A 21,457-nucleotide genomic window follows, 5' to 3' on the forward strand; every position below is an offset into this window, starting at 1 on the left:
TGATAGACATGCCTAGAATGTCGAAAGTTGAATCGCTCATGTTTTGTAGTCTCTTTATGGCGAGAGGCTCGAAAGACTGAGTACGACCACTCGCCTGGGCGTGTTCGTTGTGTTACACGACACATTTCTCAAAGGAAGGAAGAGAAGAGTCGACAGCTAAATTCCTCTATCGTGTCCAGATGCCTGCAGATGTATTTACAAAACGTGCATAGGACTTTGGGTCTGTAGCAAAAAAAAAAGGTGGCACGAACAACCGCGTGCTTTTGCTCATTGCACTTCTATCTTCGCTTCACAGCCAATATCAACAGACATCGAGCTCAAACAATGACTGGGCCGACAACAAACTCCTGTAGAGGGCAAGGGAGACGCGCTTGCAGTGCTTGCATGATCAACAGACGGCACTAAAGAGATGTGATCTTAGCGACAAGATCGAGATGAATATACATTTGGTCATTTGGTCCGCTGAGCGAAGACGCCTTCAGCAATTCGAGTTAAGGAACGGAACACTGGCGCCGCCTCGCTCTTTTTGTCTTGATCGACAAAACTGAGAGAATAGAAATAGACATGCAATGTACATGAGTCGTTCCTAAAATTACATCCTGCAAATATAGAGGAGGAAATTATGAATCAGTAATTTGGTTACCATACGGCCGTTGCTGAATGGGGCCGAACTATTCCTGTCCTAGGCGTTTTGGACTTTCGGTCAAATGATTAAATGTCTCGAATGACTGAGGCGCTTTCTCTGGATATGGCTTTTCAGTTTCAAGCATTTCATTCGATGGGCCGCCATCTGCCCATTCATGACCGTAAGGTCAAGAAGTAAAGGAGAATGCCAAGGACCATACTCGCCTTCATGCAGCTTCGACATGTTCTCGGCAATCCTTTGCCTCGTAAAATGACCTCGTGGCTAAAGGAATGGCTAGAAGGGTACGAATAAGAATCACAATGGATATGCTCGATCTGAAAATCCCTCGAAGCCTAGGAAATTCGTAGTAAAAGTCAAGATGGTAGGGGCTAGGACTACATCATTTTTCATCATGCACATACACAAGCGCACTTTTGAAATGTCTTTCTTCGATGGAAGGTGGTGATGGAAGCGTCGGTAACACCATGTGCCCTGCAGGGTGTATCTCTACGACGGAAAGCCGAGATAGATCTAAATGCTCGGAGTGGTGATTGCTTTATAGCAAGGAATTCCTAGACGAAGAGGAGGGGGAAAGCTGCCTTTTGTCTCGCTGTGTCCGTCGTTACACTTTATTATCGAGCAGTTTTAAAGTAATGAAAATGACCGTGGGAATGCAGGTTATGTTATATTCAAAGAACGGTAGGAAGAGTCCAGGATAGCCGGTACGGGTTCCGACAAGTCCATGCAAGCACAAGCGCAGCATCACGCATGGCAGGCACCGTATTAGACCATATTAGGACTGAACCCTGCTGGTGACTGAACAGTCTATTCATTTGCTAAAGCAAAAAATAATCAGAACCTTCTCACTATTCTACGCTCCTATAACTTTGTGTGCGAGTCGCTGCGAAATCACTATCTATCACTGGCTCACTCTTTGATTGAGCTGGAGCAGTACTTCTCGAGTACATGCATGCTATTGGAGAGGTAGGTCGCAAAGACTCCTGTGAAAAAGACATCGTTTCTATATAGGGTTTAAACAAAGGTTGAGCCCTTGTATTTTTCCGTGCTCGTGTCATCCTCTCAGGGACCAGAGGGCACTGCAGCTGTGGACTTCGCCATTTCTCCAGGCTGGTCCAATCGTTATTAGCAGGAGTTCTCATGGATATGGCATACATTTTGGCAATAAATATAAAGGAGGTTCTCTCGAAATGTCCAAACGCGCAATAATACAATAGACAGAAGGCGAAATGCTTTCTTATCAAAGCAGGGAATAGTTGTAGCTTAGACTATCTATGCAGTCTAAGTAGGGATTTCCCCCTTCCTTCTTCGAATTCTTTTATTTTGAATTGGGGAATCCTCAGAAACCTTCTTTTTTTGAGTCAACGATCGTTTATAAACCATGGAACACCCGGACCTCCTCTTTTATTCTACTACTTCTTCAGTACCTACCTTCCTCGCCCTGTTTCTTTAACCGCTACGACTCTTATTCACAGTCGTCTCCTGCAGTCGTTACTGCCGTCTATCGACATCCACACACCCACACCCACGTCCGCTCCTCACGGCAGGTCCCTCCTCACACAAACCCGGAACGACTCTATCATAGACTTGCCCCAATAGTCCAATACTCCCCACCTCTCTCTTTCTCATACAGCACAGCCTATATTCCACACAGCCTTACTTCGTCATGTCCAAGGCAGAGCTGGACCCCTCCGCTCCTGTCCCCACCCTGGGCTCGTCCCAAACACACATCCAGCCAGCAGAGGACCATCCGTCAACCAACAACATCACCAATGATATCCACCCTCAACCAGCCTCTTCTTCTTTGTCTTCTTCGTCCACTCCTTACCGCACGGCCACCACAGTAGCCACTGCTGTCGACCCACGACCAACCAACCATGGTCCCTTCTCCTTCAACCCTGATGACCTCATGCACCTCATCGACCCAAAGTCCCCCGAGACTCTTCATTCGTATGGTGGTGTGGAGGGCATCCTCGCTGGTCTGCATGCAGATCCAGCTAAGGGTCTCTCAACTCCGCACAAATCCCTGACGGCAGTTGTCTCTTCAGAGGATGAAAAGGAGACCCCTGCCCAGGCACAGGTCTCCACCGACTACGCCCACAACTATTCCTCCAATACAGCCCAGGTCACGTTCGAGGACCGCGAGAAGTATTTTGGTCGCAATGTCCTGCCCAAACGCAAGCCAAAGACTATCTTCCAGCTCATGTGGATGGCTCTCCAGGAAAAGATTCTGGTAAGAATATTTTTCCTATAGTCTTGGTCCAGCCCTCTCTTTCCTCCAGCTTTGCCCCTCCCGTCAACACTATCTCCCCCCTGTCCCATCTCCATTCGGCGCACCAAACAATCCCACACCAGAACCAGACGTCAAACACCAAGCACGCCCTGGATCTTTTTTTAGGAGACATGGACGTTGGTGTGAGACACCACCACACGCAATGGACCATTGTTTCAGCAGCTGTTTTTAATTTTTAATTTTTAATTCATTTTTTTACTCCTGCCCCGGGACCCTGGGACTTAATACTTGAGCAGCGGCAGCATGCCCCCCAGTCCCCTGCAGCCAACTTATCCTGTCAGTCTTTGACATGAGTAATCAATCTGACCTCGCCCTTTGTCATGATCTCTAATAGATTTTGCTGTTGATTGCTGCCGTTGTCTCCATCGGTCTCGGCATCTACGAAGACTATGGAATGAAGCACGATCCAAAGCAACTGTTCCATAAGGATTTTACCTCTTACATCGCCACTGATCCCAAAATTTCCTGGGTTGAGGGTGTCGCCATCCTGGCCGCCGTCATGATTGTTGTCATGGTCGGATCTGTCAATGACTATCAAAAGGAAGCCCAGTTCCGCAAGCTGAATGCCAAGAAGGAGGATCGCGAGGTCAAGGCCCTTCGTAACGGAGAAACGGTTCTGATCTCGGTCTTTGATATCGTCGTTGGCGATGTTCTTTATCTCGAACCCGGTGATGTAATCTCGGCGGATGGTGTCTACCTTGGAGGACATAATCTCAAGTGCGATGAGTCTGCAATGACTGGAGAGTCGGATGCCGTCAAGAAGGTCACCTTTGAGGAGTATAGACGATTGGAGGAGGTCGAGGCTGCTTCACACAAGGACACCAAGATCCACACCAATCACGAGGGTATCGATGTTATTGCTGAACCATCGCATGCCATCCACGGCGTCGACCCCTTCATCATCTCTGGTTCCAAGGTTCTAGAGGGCGTGGGTCTCTACGTCGTCACCGCTGTTGGCGAAAACAGCTTCCACGGCAAGACCATGATGTCCCTCCGCACCGAGTCCGAGGACACTCCTCTCCAGGTCAAGCTGAACGGCCTTGCGGAGCAAATTGCGAAGCTCGGTAGTTTGGCCGCTCTGCTGATGTTGATCGTCCTCTTTATCCGCTACTTTGTCGAATTCGGCATGAAAGCTGTAAAGCCCCCCACGACCGAGATTGTCCAGAGACTGGTCGGTATTATCATTGCTGCTGTCACCGTCATTGTCGTCGCCGTCCCTGAAGGTCTCCCCCTGGCTGTGACCCTGGCATTGGCCTTCGCCACCACTCGCATGCTTAAGGACAACAACCTGGTCCGTGTGCTCGCTGCCTGCGAGACCATGGGTAATGCCACCACCATCTGCTCCGACAAGACCGGTACCCTCACTCAAAACCGGTAAGCACTGCCTTCTGTCATCGTACTTTCACATTCTCGTCTTTGTTTGATTTAGTCTAACATTGCTCCTTTTAATTCACTATGCATCTTCTAGCATGACCATTGTTGCCGGAACTTTGGGAATCAACACTCGTTTCATTGCTGACGCCGCTGAGGGCGAGACCAACAAGCGCGCCGCCATCCCCATCAACAAGAACGCCGTCTCCATGAGCCAGCTCGTCAGCAACCTTCCTCCTGCTGTCACACAGCTGATGCACGAAGCCATTGCCATCAATTCTTCTGCCTTTGAGAGCGAGGATGAGAAGGGCAACCTGTCCTTCATTGGCTCCAAGACCGAAGTTGCTATGCTTGATTTCTCAAAGAAGATTGGCGGTGCTGATTACCGTCAACTCCGCGACTCTGTTCCTGTTGTGCACCTGTACCCCTTCTCGTCTGAGCGCAAGTCTATGGCAACTATTGTCCAGATGGGCCCCAAGAAGTTCCGCCTCCATGCCAAGGGTGCTTCAGAGATAATCATGAAACGCTGCGAAAAGGTTCTCCAGATTTCGTCCGCTGCTGATCAGAGCACGCCTTTGTCCGAGAAGGATCGCAACGCTGACGTTACCGAGTTGGACCTTAACAGCGACCTTGAAACCCAGATCCACAAGACGATTATCTCGTACGCGACCCAATCTCTTCGTACCATCGGCGTCGCTTACCGTGATTTCGAGTCGTGGCCACCAGCCGGCGTTGAGTTGAACGAAGATGGCGAGGTCCCCTTTTCGGCTGTGGCTGAGAGTGGTCTGACCTTGATCGGTGTCGTTGGTATCGAGGATCCTCTTCGCGATGGTGTCCCCGACGCTGTTTTGGCTTGTCAGCGCGCTGGCGTGTTTGTCCGCATGGTCACTGGAGACAACATCTTGACTGCCAAGTCAATTGCCACCCAGTGCGGTATCTACACTCAGGGCGGTATCATCATGGAGGGTCCTAAGTTCCGTGCCCTGAGCGGTGAAGAGATGGACGCTGTGATTCCTCGTCTTCAAGTTCTTGCCAGATCCAGTCCCGAGGATAAGAAGATCCTTGTTGGTCGTCTTAAGGCCATGGGTGAGATTGTTGCTGTGACCGGTGACGGTACCAACGATGGTCCTGCCCTCAAGATGTCTGATGTTGGTTTCTCCATGGGTATCGCCGGTACCGAGGTCGCTAAGGAGGCCTCCGCTATCATCTTGATGGACGACAACTTCTCGAGCATCGTCAAGGCCATTCTTTGGGGTCGTGCTGTTAATGACGCCGTCAAGAAGTTCTTGCAATTCCAGCTCACTGTCAACATTACCGCTGTTGTTTTGACCTTTGTCACCGCTGTGATCTCTGAAGAGCAGAAGCCCGTCATGTCTGCTGTCCAGCTCTTGTGGATCAACTTGATCATGGACACCCTCGCTGCCTTAGCCCTTGCTACCGATCCACCAACGCCCGATCTCCTGGACCGTCAACCCGAGCCCCGCACTGCTCCTTTGATCTCGTTCACGATGTGGAAAATGATTCTTGGTCAGGCTGTCCTCCAGCTCGTCATCACCTTTGTCTTGGAGTACAAAGGAATGGATATCCTCAACTACAACACTGTCCCAAGCTCCCTCGATGCCCTTGTCGCCCAGAATGGAGATATTCCCAATGCCTACAGAACGTTCAAGCGTCAGGAGCTGGATTCCATGGTTTTCAACACATTCGTATTCCTCCAGATCTTCAACGAAGTCAACTGTCGCCGTCTGGATAACCGCCTTAACATCTTCGCGGGTATCCGCAGCAACCGTTACTTCATTGTTATCTTCGTTATTATGGTTGCCTTCCAGGCGATCATCGTTGAGTTTGGTGGAGCTGCCTTCCAGACAGAGAGCCTTAGTGGTGTCCAGTGGGTGATCTGCATTGTTTTAGGTCTTCTCGCCCTTCCCGTCGGTGTCATCATCCGTCTTATCCCCGACGAGGTTTTTGGCGGTCTTAAGAAGTGGGTCGATCATAGTGAGCCTACTCACGGATCCCTCCCTAATTTTGAGACCTACCCCGCCAACAGTGAAGCTGGCCGTACCAATTCGATCCCTGCATCGATCAACTCGCACCGCACTAACTCCATAACTGGAAGCGGTAATAATGTCTATCCCAGCCGTGATGGTCTTGTCTGGAACTCTGCCATTACCAAGGTTCGCTCAGAGCTCTCCGTCTTCAAGTCGATCCGTGGCGGTCGCCTCTCGACAGATTCCGACAGAAGTGAGCGCCATGTGCTTCATGCCGGTGCTATGGTCCCGTCTCTAGTTGCGACCTCGGTCGGAGCTGGATGGGCGCCCAATAAGTTCAGGGGCACCCCCGGCAACTCGTCCAGTCAGATCGATATCAGCAGTTCGAGTCCACGTTCCAGCATGACGGGATCGCGTCGAGGTACGGGGCAGAACAGCGTCCGTCCAGCGACCCCTCAAGCAACCTCATCTACGGTGGCGCCTGTAAATACCCATCAATCAAACTTGTCTGGCACGACGTTACCTTATTCCTCGCCATGATGTGTCCGCAGCAGAAAAAAAGTTATTTCTCTTTTTCATATCTTACCCATGTATACTTATAATAGTCTATGGTGTTTACACTGCACTTCACTAATCGCGATTATAACTGTCATCTACCCAGCTTTCATTTCTTACGAATCAAAAATAAAGAGCCATGTCCTTCCTAATACATTATTTGTCCAATAATATATTCGTTTACTGATTTTCAGCTGTTTAAAACAGTGCTTTTGTCGCACAAAAATGGCTCACCAGTTTCCTCTTTACTCCCTACCAGCACGAAGGTCTCTTTGCTATTTCTGCAGGCAAAGGCAATAGCGATGAAGAAGAAAGAATTTCTTCCGCTGTAGATGTCTCTTTGTGGACACTGTGTTCTTATCGTTTATTCTTGTCTTCTCCACGAGGACTCGGGTTTGTCGAATCGCAATCGCTTGCACGCACTGGTCGAGATGATATTAGTATATTTGGCATTGGAGACAGCGTTCTTGTCCCTTCATAGAATGGTGGCACTGCATCCGCCGCCTCTTCTCTACTGCAGTAAATATGGACCATGCAGCATAACAAACACATGTTGACGCTGCTAATGTTTTATGCTTTCCAAATCTGATGCAAACTTAATTGGCGTGTGGTAGGTGCACTGTTTGTTGGCACTCCTTTTTAAGGTTGTTTGGGTTGTTTAGAAACCATGCGAACAGAACATCAGCAACCTTCAACAACCTTCAACAACCTTCAACATGAAATTGGTGGCAACATGTCCGCCACCATGCACTTTCGCTGTCAAAAGTACACTCATCGCTGGCAAAGGCGATGTTGATGCAAGTTGGGCTCATGGTGGACAGCACTGAATGACGATTCCTTTTTTCTCTGATGAGCCGTGCGCGTTGTTCGCTCACTCCCAGGCACACGCTCACTACCGTCTCGTTCCCCATAGTCTGCCCCCCAGTCCCCAGCGGCCATATGAGCCCTCCGGTCCCCGTAGACCCCTTGCTATCGACTCAGCCACCGATTACGCGGCACATTTAAAGTTCGACTTTGTTCTTTCTCTTTCTTTCCTCTTACACGTTCCCTTCCCCACCTCCTCCACCTTCTCCACCTCCTCCACCTCCTCCTCACTCTTCCCCACGCGCTCTACGGCAAGTTTCTTTCCAGGTACGTATGATATAAGTTATTTTTCTTTGCTCTTCACCTTCCACTCTCTACCCTCCACCCCATCCCACTTCTCTTCACTGACACAACCTCGCCTTTCGTCCTTTACCCAGTCCCACTCTCCTCCACCCCACTTCCATCTCTTGTGCTCACTCTCGTCAGCAGCCCTCCTCCACATGCACTCGCGTCAGCAACCCTCCTCCACATGCACTCTCGTCAGCAATTCCATTCCACCACTCCCTCTCCACCACTCCCTAGATAGAAAATATAGAGGTCCCAGGAGTTTTGACTTCGATCTTGGGACTGAATCTCTTCACCCTTGCGTGCCCTCGGCAATATAGAGGTTCCAGGAGTTTTGACTTCGATCCTGGGACTGAATTTCTCCACCCTTGCGTGCCCTCGGCAGTAGATAGTCATAGAGGTCCCAGGAGTTTTGACTTCGATCCTGGAACTGAATCTCTTCACCCTTGCGTGCCCTCGGCAATATAGAGGTCCTAGGAGTTTTGACTTCGATCCTGGGACTGTAACCCCTCACTAATTGCGTGCCCTCGGCAACCCATCCCAGGTTTTCAACCTGTGGATTATACCCGCTCCCCAGAGGGTTTATTAACCCTAGCAGTGCATTTGGGCCGGGAGCACCAAATTCCCCCACTCCCCTACTCCCCTCTGGTTATCATCACCTCAGGTCGTGCCTTCGGGCCAAGGAGCTTCGCCTTTTCTTCACGCAAAAACAAAAGAGTTCCTGAGAATGTTTCTGAACCCTTTTTTTTATCCACTTGCTCTCTTTGGGCTTTGTGCGGTTTTTTTTCGGAGTACGATGACTTGCAACCTGCCCGTGGTGTACTCTGCACAACCTTTGCAACCAAGGTTGACTGATAGCAAGTTGAGCTGATGGTGCCGATAGGAATTGTAGAAATAACAGACAATGCAATAAAAAATGGTTCCTTCAAACAATCTACTTGAGTGACTTTATGGTGGCAATGACACACAAACGAGTAAACGAAGACGCGTCTATCTGCATGCTGTGCTAGTAATTTGGACCACGACCTTTTTGCTATGATCTCCAAGGCAATACGAAGGAGTCAACTTTATTTGGCAACGCCGGCACGACGACCTACTTCGACGGGTCCTTGCAAGCCCAGCTTGAATACTGCAGATCGTCTTATACATGGAATGGTGTAATGCAACGCGCTCCAACTCAGACGAAAACGCGAACGCGAACTAGCGATATGTCCTTGCCAGCTAAAAAGGAAACCAACTTTGATCTTGAGCACTAAAAGTATAGGGCAAGAATCGACAACGGACGATGTACAAAGATGATCTCGCGAATGCATAGTCCTCCAAGCAGGGCACATCAAACGATGCAGCATCGCCTGTTTGGTTGTCCAAAGTGCTGCTTTTGGCGCCAGCACGCCGGTTAACTAGGGTGTCTAGGACCTTAAAGATTCAGAGCTGCCCGCACTAAACCATCCAGTCCATGTAAAAAATCAGTCAAGCAGGTGTCTTTTCTCTTTGTTAGCAAAATAAACTTGAGGTCCTTGATTTGCTCGTTCAGTAAGATTTTATGCGCTGACAATTCGCAGACCCCGGATTTCTTAAGTAAACTGGTATTAGTTTTACACCATGGTGTCGGTCTACTATACAGCATTTGAGCCCAAAGATCCCAGGCTCCAGCGCGTCTTTTGTGCGAGCAGATCAGGTGACATGCCTGTGCTGTATTTTATGAAAAACGCACACATCACTCTGTCTTCTCCTCATCCTTATTCAAGGCATTGCTCGGGAATTATACACGTCTATACGACCCATGGTTCAGGATACACCACACCGCCGCAAGTCGAGAATAGGACCCGGCCTGCTTCTAAAGCGCTCTGTCGGACACGGAAGCGCGTCTACAACAGCAAGTGATGCCGGCCACATACTTTTCAACTCAATAAGGCATGATCATGATGGCAACCCTCTCCGGCGTTCACAGCATCAGAGCCCACAAGACCCCTCTTCAGGCACATCTCTCTTCTCCCGCCAGCAGCAACAACAGGAGGAGCATGAACAACAGCACTCAGCACTGGCGCCATTCCAGTCCATCTCCCAGCAACTCGAGGATCCTGTTGATCAACTTTCGTCCGCCGTGAACCAACTCGAGGAAAAACTTGCTGCCGTGGCGGATATCCATGCAGGCCTGGCATACTTTAATGAATCATTTGGCGCATTCCTATACGGCCTTAAAATGATTGCGGAAGATGTGGAGTGGACAGAGGTAAAGGGGTGGACAAAGTGAGCGTCTACGAAGAGTAATGAGGTGCAATATTATTGACATATGCATATTGTTAATTTAAACTAGGCACCTACGAAGCGATCGTTCGAAAGGATGGAGCAACGAGAGGCGGAGGCAATCATGCTTCAGCAGCAGCAAGAGGAACTGGAGCGGATAAGAAGCCAGCAGATCTTGGAGCAACAACAGGAGCAGGAGCGACAGAGGATTGAAGCAGAGAGGCTGGAAGCGGAGCGTATAAAAGCATCGCTCTCTAATCCTTACAACAGCCATGACGACAGGACCAATGGACGGGACACAAGTCGACAGAGACGGCCTGGTACTACTGGAGTAGGTGCAGGAGCAAAGGGAAAAGGCGTCACAGCATCCAGAATCCCTGCGAGACCCAACAGCTCCATTGCAGGTGCGTCAAGAGTCGGAGCTGGAGGAGGGGTACGAAAGCTGGTGGGAAAACTGGTTATGAAGCGCATGGCTGAACGGCTACCTCTTCGATATCGCGACGAGGTAAGGAACACCTGCAAACAATAAGCTCTTTGGAGACAATATCTTGGGGCAACGCGGCTAATAACGAACGTTCTCTGACTATTTAGCCACACCGTGGACCGATTGAAGCCATTATGCGGTCTCTGGCTGAACATATTGAGGGTCAAGCCCTACCGGAACTGGTCGCAGTGGCGGGTGTAGCACGGCATCGATGCAACGAATACCTGACGTTACTGGCCCAAGTAAAGGAGGTTGTCAAGTCCAATCAAAAAGGGGGAGTCTTATACTCATTGAATCCGGATCGGTATCCCAGTCGGTGAACGACCATGACAAAAGATGACTGATGCTTGACGGGTGACCATCTGTAGGACCTGCCGCCAATGGTTCCATGGCTTCGTTTGCTCGTGTCTCTCGCCTTTTTCTCTTTCTCCTTCACTTACCGTAGTAGACATATGGACAGCTTTGTATTTTTATCTCAAGTACTATTTAATATAACCGCGGCAATGGCACGTCGGCTAATCGCTATAGTTGGATGCAAAATCAAAGACAGGGGACAAAGGAAAGAAAAGGGGCCTTCGTTGGGGGAAAAGCGAGAGAAGCGTCTCAGTGACAAGCGGTACGACGAGAATAATGGGATCGTCCTGCTGAAAAGATGACTACCTGCCGCCGACGTACACGACTTTTTTGGAGGGGGGTGAAAAGGGGAAGGGGATTGCTGAGGTCCTATTGATGGCCACCAGGGACAAAGGAAGCTTGGAGAACCGCCTGCGTCTATCCCTGCAAACAGAGACAGGACCTGTGTGTGAGCCATGGGATGATTGCCGCTGGCGACAATTGACTCGACGTTCAGCAGAACAGGGACAACCATCAACAGCCATTAACGCCATAATCGTTGCTTCGGCCCTTTTTCTATTTTTATCGTCAGTTGGCCGTAGTCGTACCTGGCACAGAGACAACAAAAAACAACACTCGCCCCGCGCTCACAAGAAGGCGCCAAGGAGCACTGCTGCCTGCATCGCTTCTCCTCCTGCTCGATCCTTTCCTTCATTCCTTCTCCATTTCCCTGTCTTGCCTCGGAATCTGCTTTCCTGTCATTCAGCTCGTGCTGCCGTCGTCAGCTCTTCTTCTCACGCGCACACTCCTGCCCTCAAAGGCTTCCCAAGAGAGGAGCTTCCCAAAATCACACCATTGCATCCATACGCACAATCCCCCGCCTCAACGCAGCGCAGGCAGGCGAAGGGTGTGGCAATAGGAACCGATAATGACTCGACAATTGCATTGCATAGTCCTGCTCGGCTCTATCCTGCTTCTTACCCTTCTGCACCATCCCCACAACGGCAATGCAGCATCCGCGACGAAACCGCAACCTTACCAGGAACAAAGCAGACGCAATTTTTATCAGCCATCCGACCTTCATATCATTCAGAACATCCATCATCCTCACAACCATGACTATTCTCTCAACGCATCACCCTATCGGCAGAGAGATGTGGTCCAGGACATAATTGACGATGCTGGCGACGAAGATGGCTCGTCGGACGAAGCATTGTCAATTAGCCCGCAGTCCAACAGAAGGGCACTCTCACAACAGTTCAGGACTGCCTCGACACTCTGCAACGCCGATGCTCCACAGCCCCTAGGCCCAGCCTGGAGTGGTTCGTTTGCGAGCAATTCCCCTGACGGCGTATATCCTTCACAGAACAGGACCTGCATCTGGACCATACAAGCGTTTTCAAACGACACCGGTTCTGGAGGATTCGGCATTAACGCTCGAGCAACGCCCTATGTGGTTGCGATCAATTTTACAGCGCCGGTTCTGTTGGTTTGCGGGTAAGTGGACCGAGGAATTGGTTTGGGCAAAGTAATGGTCTCCTTTGATTTTGCCTCCGCATTATTATAGCTCAAGACACATAAACCTTATATCCCAGAGAAGCTTCATGCATGCTCATGAACACATATGTCTTTCTTTGTAACCGACAGGATAGACTACCTCACACTTTACGATGGACCAGACACGACCGCACCTGTACTGGCAAAGCTCTGTGGTAACATATTTACCAATACCCCAACAATTTACTCGACGGGATCTCGGCTCACGGCAGTTTTCACGTCTCAGGCACGGAGCCCTGGCTCCTTTGGATTCACTGCTTCCTGGACATCTGTTAGTAAGGACCTCCTGTCATTCCGGACCCTTATGTTGCGTGTAGCTCTAAGGAATTAGAAATGGTATTCTGATACCGTTGAAATATTCAAACGTATAGCTCCTTGCTCGGTGTGTGTTCCAGCGAGCCGAGGAACATGCAGCAACACCGACTTATGCAATTGCTACAATCGATACTATGGAGCAGTGTGCGAGAGAGGTACGTTTCATGGGAAAGTAACAGGACGGAAGCAACTACACAGCGGTAGCTTCTGAATCACTATGACACTTTGACCACAGCTTTTTAACATGTCTGGAATACATAGTCTAACGCGATATTCTCTTATATACATAGATACCGCGGGATCCAAGGATTTTACACCGCGCTCTCAGCACGCAATGGCCTACGATTCAGCCAAGGATGTGGTCTACATCATGGGAGGAACAAGTCTACAGAGCACGTATAGCTGGGATCTGCTTAAATACACGTTTGGTAAGCATGCTTAAGAAAAAAAAAATGCACAGTATGGCTGGTCGTTGCAATCAATGCCTATATACTAACGCAGCACGTTTCCATAAACTAGCAACGAATAAATGGGACAAGATCGCGCTCAATACGAAAAGCCCAGATCCGCGTTATGGTCACTACGCGTTCATGCACAACAGCGACCTTTACGTCTATGGAGGCGTGTCCAACATAGGTGGCCTCGCAGATGTCTGGAAATATAACGGGACTGTCTGGACCCAACGACAGCCGACCAACCCAGAGAAACTACCCGCGGGACGCATCGGATCAGCATGCGTAGTCGTAACGAAGAACAACTCGACAAAGCTGTATGTGTTTGGGGGTCTAAATTCCGCAGGAGTTACAACCCGCGACTTGAACGTATATGATATAAGTAAGCCGATTCGACATCGAGAAATGCGACGTTATTTGGAAGCATTACAAGGATGCACGACACTAACTGAGTACATTGCACTACATCGTTTCTGTGCTTGTCTAGATCTTGCAATGTGGACAAAATCGGACCATCAAAACTCGATTGGGCTGTCAGGAGCTACGGCTGTGTATCATCAGGCGACGGATTCAATATATTACTTTGGCGGGATGGTCAACCAGACAACACGCAATGTGCTGACATATCAGTACCGGATCTCCCAAGATTTGTGGTATGCGCTTGCTCCAAGGATCGATCCTCTTACGGCGACACCTACCCCATACTGGGATGGATCGAACCCAGATTCTTCACCAACCTTTAACATGACTGACGGAGATCCGGAAGATGACACTGGCACGGTCGACATGCAAAACAGGACCTCACAGTATCTGCCGCCAGTGATGTATGACTCAGTGACGGCTGTGTGGGCACCCGCTGGCCTTATGGGTGACGATTCTGTGGTGATGTTTGGTGGCATGCGGCCCTATGGTCCTGGATTGAGCGAGAAGGACCAATTCTGCTTTTCAAGGTCCTTTGCTCTCTACGATCTCTGTAAGTTTTGTCCGCGGCTAGGTTGGCACTGAATGAATCATATCTCGACTTGAGCTGACCAAACTTTCACATCCTGTCTTCTCTATAGCATGTCAGAAGTGGACCACATATGACGCGCCTGACCTTGATGCAGCCATCAAGGGCCGAGTCAACCACACGATGATTTTGCGGCCACCTGGAGCGCCAGGAGGGAGCAAGACAGCTTGGACAGCGTACATCTTTGGCGGTTTCGATGGTACAGATCATGCAGATATGCTGAATGTCACCATCGACGTTCCCACACAAACTTCTGCTGTCGTCAATAGCTGCCGAGGTGTGTTCTTTGGTGTATCTTGAGGGCGTCTGAAAGAATGGTGCTGATATTAGCGGGAACTGACTGATCCTGGTTCCTAACGTTCGTTTGGTACGATAGCCCTACGATGGTGCAGCCATTACGACGACTGCCAAAACTGTAACCCCAGCTTTTGCTCTTATGTCAATGGCCTCTGCATGTTCGACACAGACAAGGCCAAAGGCTCTAACTATCTCCTGGGCTCATCCGCGGACGTTCCGAAGACTGGTACCATACAGGATTTGATCCGCCAGAGGCCTGACCTCAAGTCGCAGGTTCTGACAGCGCCAGATGGATGCCCCACACGGATAGCGCTCGATCTCGATAGCGCGTATTCGGGCACCATCCAGTCTGAACAGGAGATGACCTTCAAAGTGTACATGGACGCCCATGATCTGGATATCCGGTTCGAAATCAGGACGCTTCCAAGTTCGTTGCTGGATTTCAAAACCCTGAATGTGTGGGAGGGGTTCATGAACATGTACTGGCGGGCGGACCACGGACTGACGGACGATAGCTGGAACGGCTACTCAGGAGTGGCTTCTCCCATCCCGCTCGATGTCCCAATGATCTCTGACAACTCAACGGTGGGGGACAACCCGGTGATAACGCCAGCCGGCACTCTGAACACCAGCGAGCTCATGAACCGGTGGACGAGATACACAGGGCTGGATGCAAGTCCATCATCTTCTGCAATACGGCTGACTGATTCTTATGTTGACTTTTGGGCAAACGACTCACGACGGTTCTCAGGATACTACGTCTTTTCGTTGACGAACCGCAACCCGACGGCGCTCTCATTAGCTGTCACCGTCATGCTGGTGGATCACCCTGCATCGATCGACAAGGAACCAAAAACGCAGTTCAACATGACGACGCTTGGATTTTTTATGCTAGGCTTTATTCTGGCTGTGATCCTTTTAATCTTCATGGCGCGTAAGATTCGTCAACTGATTGACGATCGAGACGCATCCCATCGCGCGGCGGAGATGCAGCTGCTGGAAGACGAAGAGGAAGAGCGGAACCGGAACGGTGGAAGATTTCATGGGGGTATGGCCAGGATTCAAATGGATGGGAGGACGTTGATCAAGAAGCCGATTTACAGGATCGTAGTAGCCGTGCAGCATTCGAAGGAACAGGGCGCGGTGTTCTCAGAATCGACTTTAAGATATCGAGTAGTCCCTGGTGATAGTCCGAATGCAAGGAAAGAAGAGGGTATAAACAAACACATACCTCAATCGCGCTCAGAGTGGGTAGTGCCACAGGCTGTGGATTCTGAGGAGGGTCTTGGACCAGAAAAAAGGCGATTGCGAGTTCGATCCGATTATATTCGCGACATTGGATATGCACCATCACCACCGTCTGCTAATGGAGAACTACTTATCGATGCAGACCAGTCGCTGTTACACGAATCTGGGCGTATGGGGGATTTTTGCCACATGTCAGTTTCAACACCAGACCTTGGACGGGAGCTAGTTTCTGAGGATATGCAGGACGCGAAAGCAGGGATCGGAGAAAGTACCGTACTGAAAGAGAGCACGACAACTTCCGACAAGCATCGAGGCAAATTGGAGCAACAAAAGGACATCATCAAAGACAGTACAGCCCCGCAATCTGCTGGCCAAGGCGAGACACTGGGGCGCGGATGGTCGTTGAAGAGGCTAAGCAGGGCAGCTTCGTCCAGGTCTCAAAAGAAGCCGTCGAACAGCAACTCGGAGGAACGTGCAGGCCTTACGAGTCAGGAACTGAAGGAAGATGACGAGCAAGGCAGCCGGGCCAGCAGCGGCTCTTATGACAGTGGGCGAGAGATGGTGGATTTCAGTGTTTTGTCCGCGCCCACTGATGTATTGCAACTTCGACAAGAGCAGCTGGAGAGGCATCAACGGGAGCAGGAGAAAGCAAGAGTGATGGCTGCACAACACAGACGACGGCGGAATCCTCTCAAGATCCAGCCGCTCTCTATTGAACCGTTGCCCTTCCATGCAGGACTCGTTCCACGGACTATGTCGAACCTGAGGCGATATCAGAAACACCTCGCAAGACAACAGCAGAGGCAACAACAGAAGGAACAACAGCAGGGGCAAAGGCAGGGCTCTGGCGGATCGTTCTACAGCTCGACGGCAGCCACTTCAGGCACAGGAACGCAAGGAAGGGGTCACAGGCCAATAGCAAATCGCAGTCAGAGTAACAGCAACACGATGCGGTCAACAACAAGCATGAATCGCCCACCTTTTAGAAACCATCCTACCACATCGTCCTTGTCCGCCGTACAACGGGCGCGGCCAAGACAGATCCGAGCTACACAGTCGCAGGGATCTTTGAGGGAGGTACGCAGGGTTGCGTCCCGAATGACGTTGAAGACGAATGCGGAGGCCCTGCTCAATGATCCTGAGGTGAGGAGATCCAGATCGTATGCGGAAAGGTCGCTCGCGCAGGAGGAGCTGAAGCAAACGGGCGGATCTTTTCCAGGGGCTGAAATCGAGCTCCGAGATCTCTCTACTTTGAGGGCAATTGAGCATCACGAAGCGAATGCCTCTCTGGGAATATCAGCTGATCAAGCACGAGAAGAGAAAGCGCCTCAACGGACGGCGACAGCGATCTCCAAACGCAAAGCGATCAAGATGAGAGGCCGACAAGAATACGAGCCCGGTCCACTACTGGGGATGAATTACTTAATTGTGTTCCCAGGCGACGCAGAGACGAGAAAGGTCCGAGAACAAGGGGACTTGTGGCGATCCAAATCAACAGGCGTCCAGGGACAGGATACGGGAACTGACGCTGGAGCGGAGGAGAACGAAGATATCCTGTACGACACGGAATTGAGGCTGCCGCCCATGGCAATCGGGACGGTGTTTGTACCGGATCCGGTACGCTGGTGGACATACAAGGCCAAGCAGGTACTAGAGCGGCGCAAGTTCGAGAGACAAATGGATCGGCAGGATCGACTCAAGGCGAAGCATCAACAGCAGCAGAATAAGTACTTGCAGCTACCACAAGCAGCAAAGACGCGGCGGTGAACGCAAGCGCGAGCGGATATTGAGTGCTCTCTCTTTACACAGCGCAGAACAACACATCATCTGCAGAAGAAAATAATCATTCCTCATGATATATCTTGTATATTACAACAAACGCTTTTCGACCATCATTACCATAGTTCTTTTCAGTTCAAATGCGTACTTTAATTGAGGGAACACACACACATACACATTTATATACACATATACAAATATACAATGAAATAGAGGAAGCTTCGGTCATCACGTTGAAGGAGACGTCCTGTTTGTTTTTGTGGCGCCTGTATGCACCACTAGCAGTTTGGGTCGATGAGGGAATTATACTTGCTGACTTCCATAACCCGCCGTGTCATGGTACTGGGTCATTTGTGGTTGATTGTAATCGGCCTTTTGGCCATGTGTCGTTGCAGGGGTGGCCGCTGTGGAGTAGGGACTGACGGTGGCGCCGTTACGGAAACTCTCGTTACGATGGTGAGGCACGACAGTAGTCTGTCTGATGGGGTCATTGGTGGAGTGTCCGTGGGGCTTCCTCAAGAACTGGAACAGCTCTAGTAGCATGGCGATGACCCAGAGGCCACCGCTGATGCCAGCGCAGATCTCGGCGCCCCAGAGTGCTGATTCGTACGGCAAAGAAAATTATGTGATGCGATATATTGCCGCGCAAATGACGATGATAAAAAAAAATCGGTTAGTTGTGAATTGGGATGCATTGCATGCATTCATGCAGTGTTTGTTGTAAGCATGACGCGCATAGCAGCAAAAAATGGCGGTAAAACAAGAACAAACAGGGTCCTTTTTTTTTTTGTAGACACAAACACAAACACATACCATTAAAGTTGCTAGTCTTGCGGCAGCGGTAGCTCTCATCCCCAAGGATACTGCATCCCCTGTTCAGCCCAATGCCGATTTGGCCGCAAATCGCAAAGGACAATAAGGCGCAAAGAGCTGAGAGGATCAAGAAGGGGATAGAGATGGGTCTGGGCGAGAACTCGTCGTTGCGGTGGACGATCATGATCCAGAGGACCAAGAAGATGAGCGATAGAACCGCAGTGACGGCAGCGCCGATGATGGGGAAGAGACAGTGATGGTTGTTGTAGTTGAGTACATCGCCATCGGCGGATATGTAGAGCAGACAGCTCTTGGAGAGGGAACGGGTGGTGATCTTGCCGTTGACACCGACGAGACCCATGATGATGAGGGAGAAGATGAAGCTGAGGGTCAGGCAGACGATGGTCAAAAGCTGCCGGACGCGGGCGTTACTTGTGCCGCGCATGTCTGGATAGGTATATGGAGGGAGAGAGGGAGTAGTATGAGGTTGAGAAGAGCGGTGGAGAGGAGTTGAAGAAAGGAGCTGAAGGAAGGAAGAAAAGACGGACGGTAATGGCGCTGTTTAAGTAGGAGAACACTTGACCTTGTCTGAACCTGCTTATGAAATACTGCAATGACATAAACGGTCAGTGCGAGCCAGTGTGTAGAGCGTTTCGCGAAAGAAAAGAAAAGCGCGGACCACACACCCGCGATTACACACATATTCCGGAGCATCCTTGCCTGCCGAAATAGCTGGAAAAACATCAAACCAAAGTATCATTTACCCTAGGAGTTATTATTGTGCGTAACGAATTGGCAATTGGGAGAGGAGAGAGTGCTTGGTGACGACCGACCTACGACCTTCACATTGGCCTTCAGCATCAACCCTTCATTCTCTTCAAAAAAGAAAAAAAGATAAAAGAAAAGAAGAAAAAGAAAGAGAGGGAGAAAATCTACCGAAGCCTACTATCGAACCTACGTCATTGACCGACAGTATGTTAGCGATACAACGGTTTCCAGAATCCTGGTGATTTTCGCAGTTAGGTTAAGAACGATGTCGCAGAGACTTGTGATGAAGTTCTCCAAGATGTTCGTCTGCGGTGTAAAAATGTCCCCATTCGCTTTGTTTATTGCGTTCAGAGGAACATTTTTTTGAGTGTTTGTTTTAATTTTTTTAACGACTTTTATGATCGACCGATGTGGGTTTGGATCTCAAGGCTTCGTATGCCTTTTGGCTTTGCCATATATATGGACGCCAGGCGCTTCCGTCTGTTTTTGACTGGTTCGCTGCCTATTTAATATCTTATTTCAGACACTGCTTCCTATTGTCACGAATTGGCACATTTAGGACCATTGCTGGCCCCAGAGGGTCCTGGATGGTGCCATAACCTTTCGAAAAGATTCAAGAGAGTCATTTGCATCCTCACCGCTAATACTGACATGTCTTTTATTGCCTGATTACGATATATCCTAGTAAAATGTATAAAATAGCGAAAATGGCAGTGTAAAGTCCTTGCTTTGAGGCTGAGTCGATAATAAGTGTTGTGTCCTAGCAAGCCCTTGTTGACGAAGCTTCAAGGCCTTTGCGGATATGGCGGGCGAGCCTGTGTGGTACAGTAGTATCACGCGAAGCTTCCAGAGAACAGTGCTGTGGATCCTAGTTTCGGATCCAGCTTGGTGCGGTTGTTTTTCGGCACGGGGGGCCGTGTATAAATTACCTTTCGGATCGCGGGCAGCAGGGGATTGACTCCCTCCTGAGAGAATGTTCTATTCTGCTCAGGTTCGTACGCCACCGTGGGCTACGAGGAGATTTTTCAGAGCTATCACTCGGATTTGCCAGAGCCGTTCTCCAGCACTAAGGTTACGGGGGGGACTATTGAGAGAGGAGACTAAATAATTTACTTCAGAAATCACTCGAGGGCCGCAGTAACATCGTAAGGAAGCCGTACATATATGCCGGATCGAAACATAAGTTGAATATTTGCCGAATCAAGTCACACAGGAGAGAGCCAGTCCAAAGGATCAAGATATCAAGTTAGCAGGAACAGGACGACCGAGGCAGGCTTGCGGGAAAATACGCGGGATTTATATGGCGCCTCCTACCATTGTTCGGGACAAACAGGAACATCCTGACCAGCGGGAAATAGTAACCCCCATAAAATAACCAATAAACCCTGGCAAAGATTGTCCATTGGAAAAAAAAAAAAAAAAAAAAAAAAAAATTCAAGGCCTTTGCGGATCATGCGTCTTGTGCTCATGGGGATTTATGTTAATAAAAAAAAAAAAAAAAGCAAGCCCTTGTTGACGATTGAGAGGAGAAAATGGCCCTATCTAGCTAGATAGGTTGGTAAATGTGTGCTACGATTCGAAAAAAAAAAAACGAGAGAGAGGAGAGGGAAGGGTAAAAAAAAAAGAAAAAGAGGAAAAAGGAAAAAGAGAAAGATAAAGAGAATACGAAAATGACAAAGAGAAAGAGAGGCAAATAGAGAGAAAGAAGTGGGCGCATGTAGCTCGTTCGGTGGGACGTGAGATGGAGCTGAAGTCTGTAAAGGAGAAAGATCTGTTTTCAGGGAGTAGGTAGGTTCTTGGTCAAAGCGGGAGAAAGGTGTATTTAAATGGATTCACAGACCATTCGACCCCCCACACTTTCCTTCACTCCGACCTTCACTCACTTTACTCCTCTCGATTACTAGAACAGGAAAACGGGACTCATCAGTGCACTCTCTACAGAGGCAGCATCAACTCACGCATATCTAGTGTGCAGTGCTCCAGCAACGCACGCTCCATAATTCAACTTGTATTGCATCCCTCGACGTGCTGTTCCGTCCTATAAAGCATGCCAACTGCTCGGCATGTGTCTCTTGTTCAAAAGCTGCGGTGGCATGTCAGCGGCAACATCTCGCCCACCGCGTTTGCCATCGGCGACATTGATGGGCATGGAGTAA

At 49.7% G+C, this 21,457-nt stretch overlaps 5 protein-coding genes across 5 annotated transcripts; 3 read left to right on the forward strand and 2 right to left on the reverse strand.

Moving 5' to 3' along the window:
• The first annotated feature begins 1,893 nt into the window (after positions 1–1,893).
• BC939DRAFT_457847 (uncharacterized protein) lies at positions 1,894–7,004 on the forward strand. The gene is made up of 3 exons (XM_051556523.1): positions 1,894–2,876; positions 3,271–4,310; positions 4,405–7,004. The coding sequence occupies exons 1-3, from the start codon at positions 2,310–2,312 to the stop codon at positions 6,833–6,835; spliced, it is 4,038 nt and encodes a 1,345-aa protein (XP_051410077.1). The 5' UTR covers positions 1,894–2,309; the 3' UTR covers positions 6,836–7,004.
• A 958-nt stretch (positions 7,005–7,962) lies between these two features.
• Positions 7,963–8,256, reverse strand: BC939DRAFT_457853 (uncharacterized protein). Its single transcript, XM_051556524.1, has one exon. The coding sequence runs from the start codon at positions 8,154–8,156 to the stop codon at positions 7,998–8,000; it is 159 nt and encodes a 52-aa protein (XP_051410078.1). The 5' UTR covers positions 8,157–8,256; the 3' UTR covers positions 7,963–7,997.
• A 1,304-nt stretch (positions 8,257–9,560) lies between these two features.
• On the forward strand, positions 9,561–11,255 carry BC939DRAFT_233238 (uncharacterized protein). The gene is made up of 3 exons (XM_051550875.1): positions 9,561–10,232; positions 10,317–10,751; positions 10,838–11,255. Exons 1-3 carry the CDS (start codon positions 9,783–9,785, stop codon positions 11,048–11,050), a joined length of 1,098 nt encoding a protein of 365 aa, XP_051410079.1. The 5' UTR covers positions 9,561–9,782; the 3' UTR covers positions 11,051–11,255.
• Positions 11,256–12,713: 1,458 nt separating this feature from the next.
• BC939DRAFT_233276 (uncharacterized protein) lies at positions 12,714–17,861 on the forward strand. Its single transcript, XM_051550876.1, has 7 exons — positions 12,714–12,895; positions 12,992–13,090; positions 13,197–13,363; positions 13,455–13,769; positions 13,875–14,360; positions 14,449–14,673; positions 14,773–17,861. Exons 2-7 carry the CDS (start codon positions 13,029–13,031, stop codon positions 17,706–17,708), a joined length of 4,191 nt encoding a protein of 1,396 aa, XP_051410080.1. The 5' UTR covers positions 12,714–12,895; positions 12,992–13,028; the 3' UTR covers positions 17,709–17,861.
• A 70-nt stretch (positions 17,862–17,931) lies between these two features.
• BC939DRAFT_457857 (uncharacterized protein) lies at positions 17,932–19,106 on the reverse strand. The gene is made up of 2 exons (XM_051556525.1): positions 18,534–19,106; positions 17,932–18,319 (listed from the first exon to the last, which is right to left on the reverse strand). The coding sequence occupies exons 1-2, from the start codon at positions 18,976–18,978 to the stop codon at positions 18,024–18,026; spliced, it is 741 nt and encodes a 246-aa protein (XP_051410081.1). The 5' UTR covers positions 18,979–19,106; the 3' UTR covers positions 17,932–18,023.
• Positions 19,107–21,457: the final 2,351 nt, after the last annotated feature.

This window comes from Gamsiella multidivaricata (genome assembly GCF_025024155.1).
Source record: "Gamsiella multidivaricata strain RSA 2152 chromosome Unknown BC939scaffold_52, whole genome shotgun sequence".
In the NCBI taxonomy this organism is placed as follows: domain Eukaryota; kingdom Fungi; phylum Mortierellomycota; class Mortierellomycetes; order Mortierellales; family Mortierellaceae; genus Gamsiella; species Gamsiella multidivaricata.

What these genes read in the sequence shown, in the direction of transcription:
- BC939DRAFT_457847 (XM_051556523.1), top strand. Translation starts at nt 2,310, where the DNA reads ATGTCCAAGGCAGAGCTGGACCCCTCCGCTCCTGTCCCCACCCTGGGC. An exon ending in CTCTCCAGGAAAAGATTCTG is followed by an intron (nt 2,877 to 3,270) that starts GTAAGAATATTT and finishes GATCTCTAATAG; the next exon opens with ATTTTGCTGTTGATTGCTGC. An exon ending in GGTACCCTCACTCAAAACCG is followed by an intron (nt 4,311 to 4,404) that starts GTAAGCACTGCC and finishes TGCATCTTCTAG; the next exon opens with CATGACCATTGTTGCCGGAA.
- BC939DRAFT_457853 (XM_051556524.1), bottom strand. Translation starts at nt 8,156, where the DNA reads ATGTGGAGGAGGGCTGCTGACGAGAGTGAGCACAAGAGATGGAAGTGG.
- BC939DRAFT_233238 (XM_051550875.1), top strand. Translation starts at nt 9,783, where the DNA reads ATGGTTCAGGATACACCACACCGCCGCAAGTCGAGAATAGGACCCGGC. An exon ending in AAGATGTGGAGTGGACAGAG is followed by an intron (nt 10,233 to 10,316) that starts GTAAAGGGGTGG and finishes AATTTAAACTAG; the next exon opens with GCACCTACGAAGCGATCGTT. An exon ending in CTCTTCGATATCGCGACGAG is followed by an intron (nt 10,752 to 10,837) that starts GTAAGGAACACC and finishes CTGACTATTTAG; the next exon opens with CCACACCGTGGACCGATTGA.
- BC939DRAFT_233276 (XM_051550876.1), top strand. Translation starts at nt 13,029, where the DNA reads ATGCAGCAACACCGACTTATGCAATTGCTACAATCGATACTATGGAGC. An exon ending in CTTGAACGTATATGATATAA is followed by an intron (nt 13,770 to 13,874) that starts GTAAGCCGATTC and finishes GTGCTTGTCTAG; the next exon opens with ATCTTGCAATGTGGACAAAA. An exon ending in TGTCGTCAATAGCTGCCGAG is followed by an intron (nt 14,674 to 14,772) that starts GTGTGTTCTTTG and finishes TTGGTACGATAG; the next exon opens with CCCTACGATGGTGCAGCCAT.
- BC939DRAFT_457857 (XM_051556525.1), bottom strand. Translation starts at nt 18,978, where the DNA reads ATGCGCGGCACAAGTAACGCCCGCGTCCGGCAGCTTTTGACCATCGTC. An exon ending in CAAGACTAGCAACTTTAATG is followed by an intron (nt 18,320 to 18,533) that starts GTATGTGTTTGT and finishes CGTACGAATCAG; the next exon opens with CACTCTGGGGCGCCGAGATC.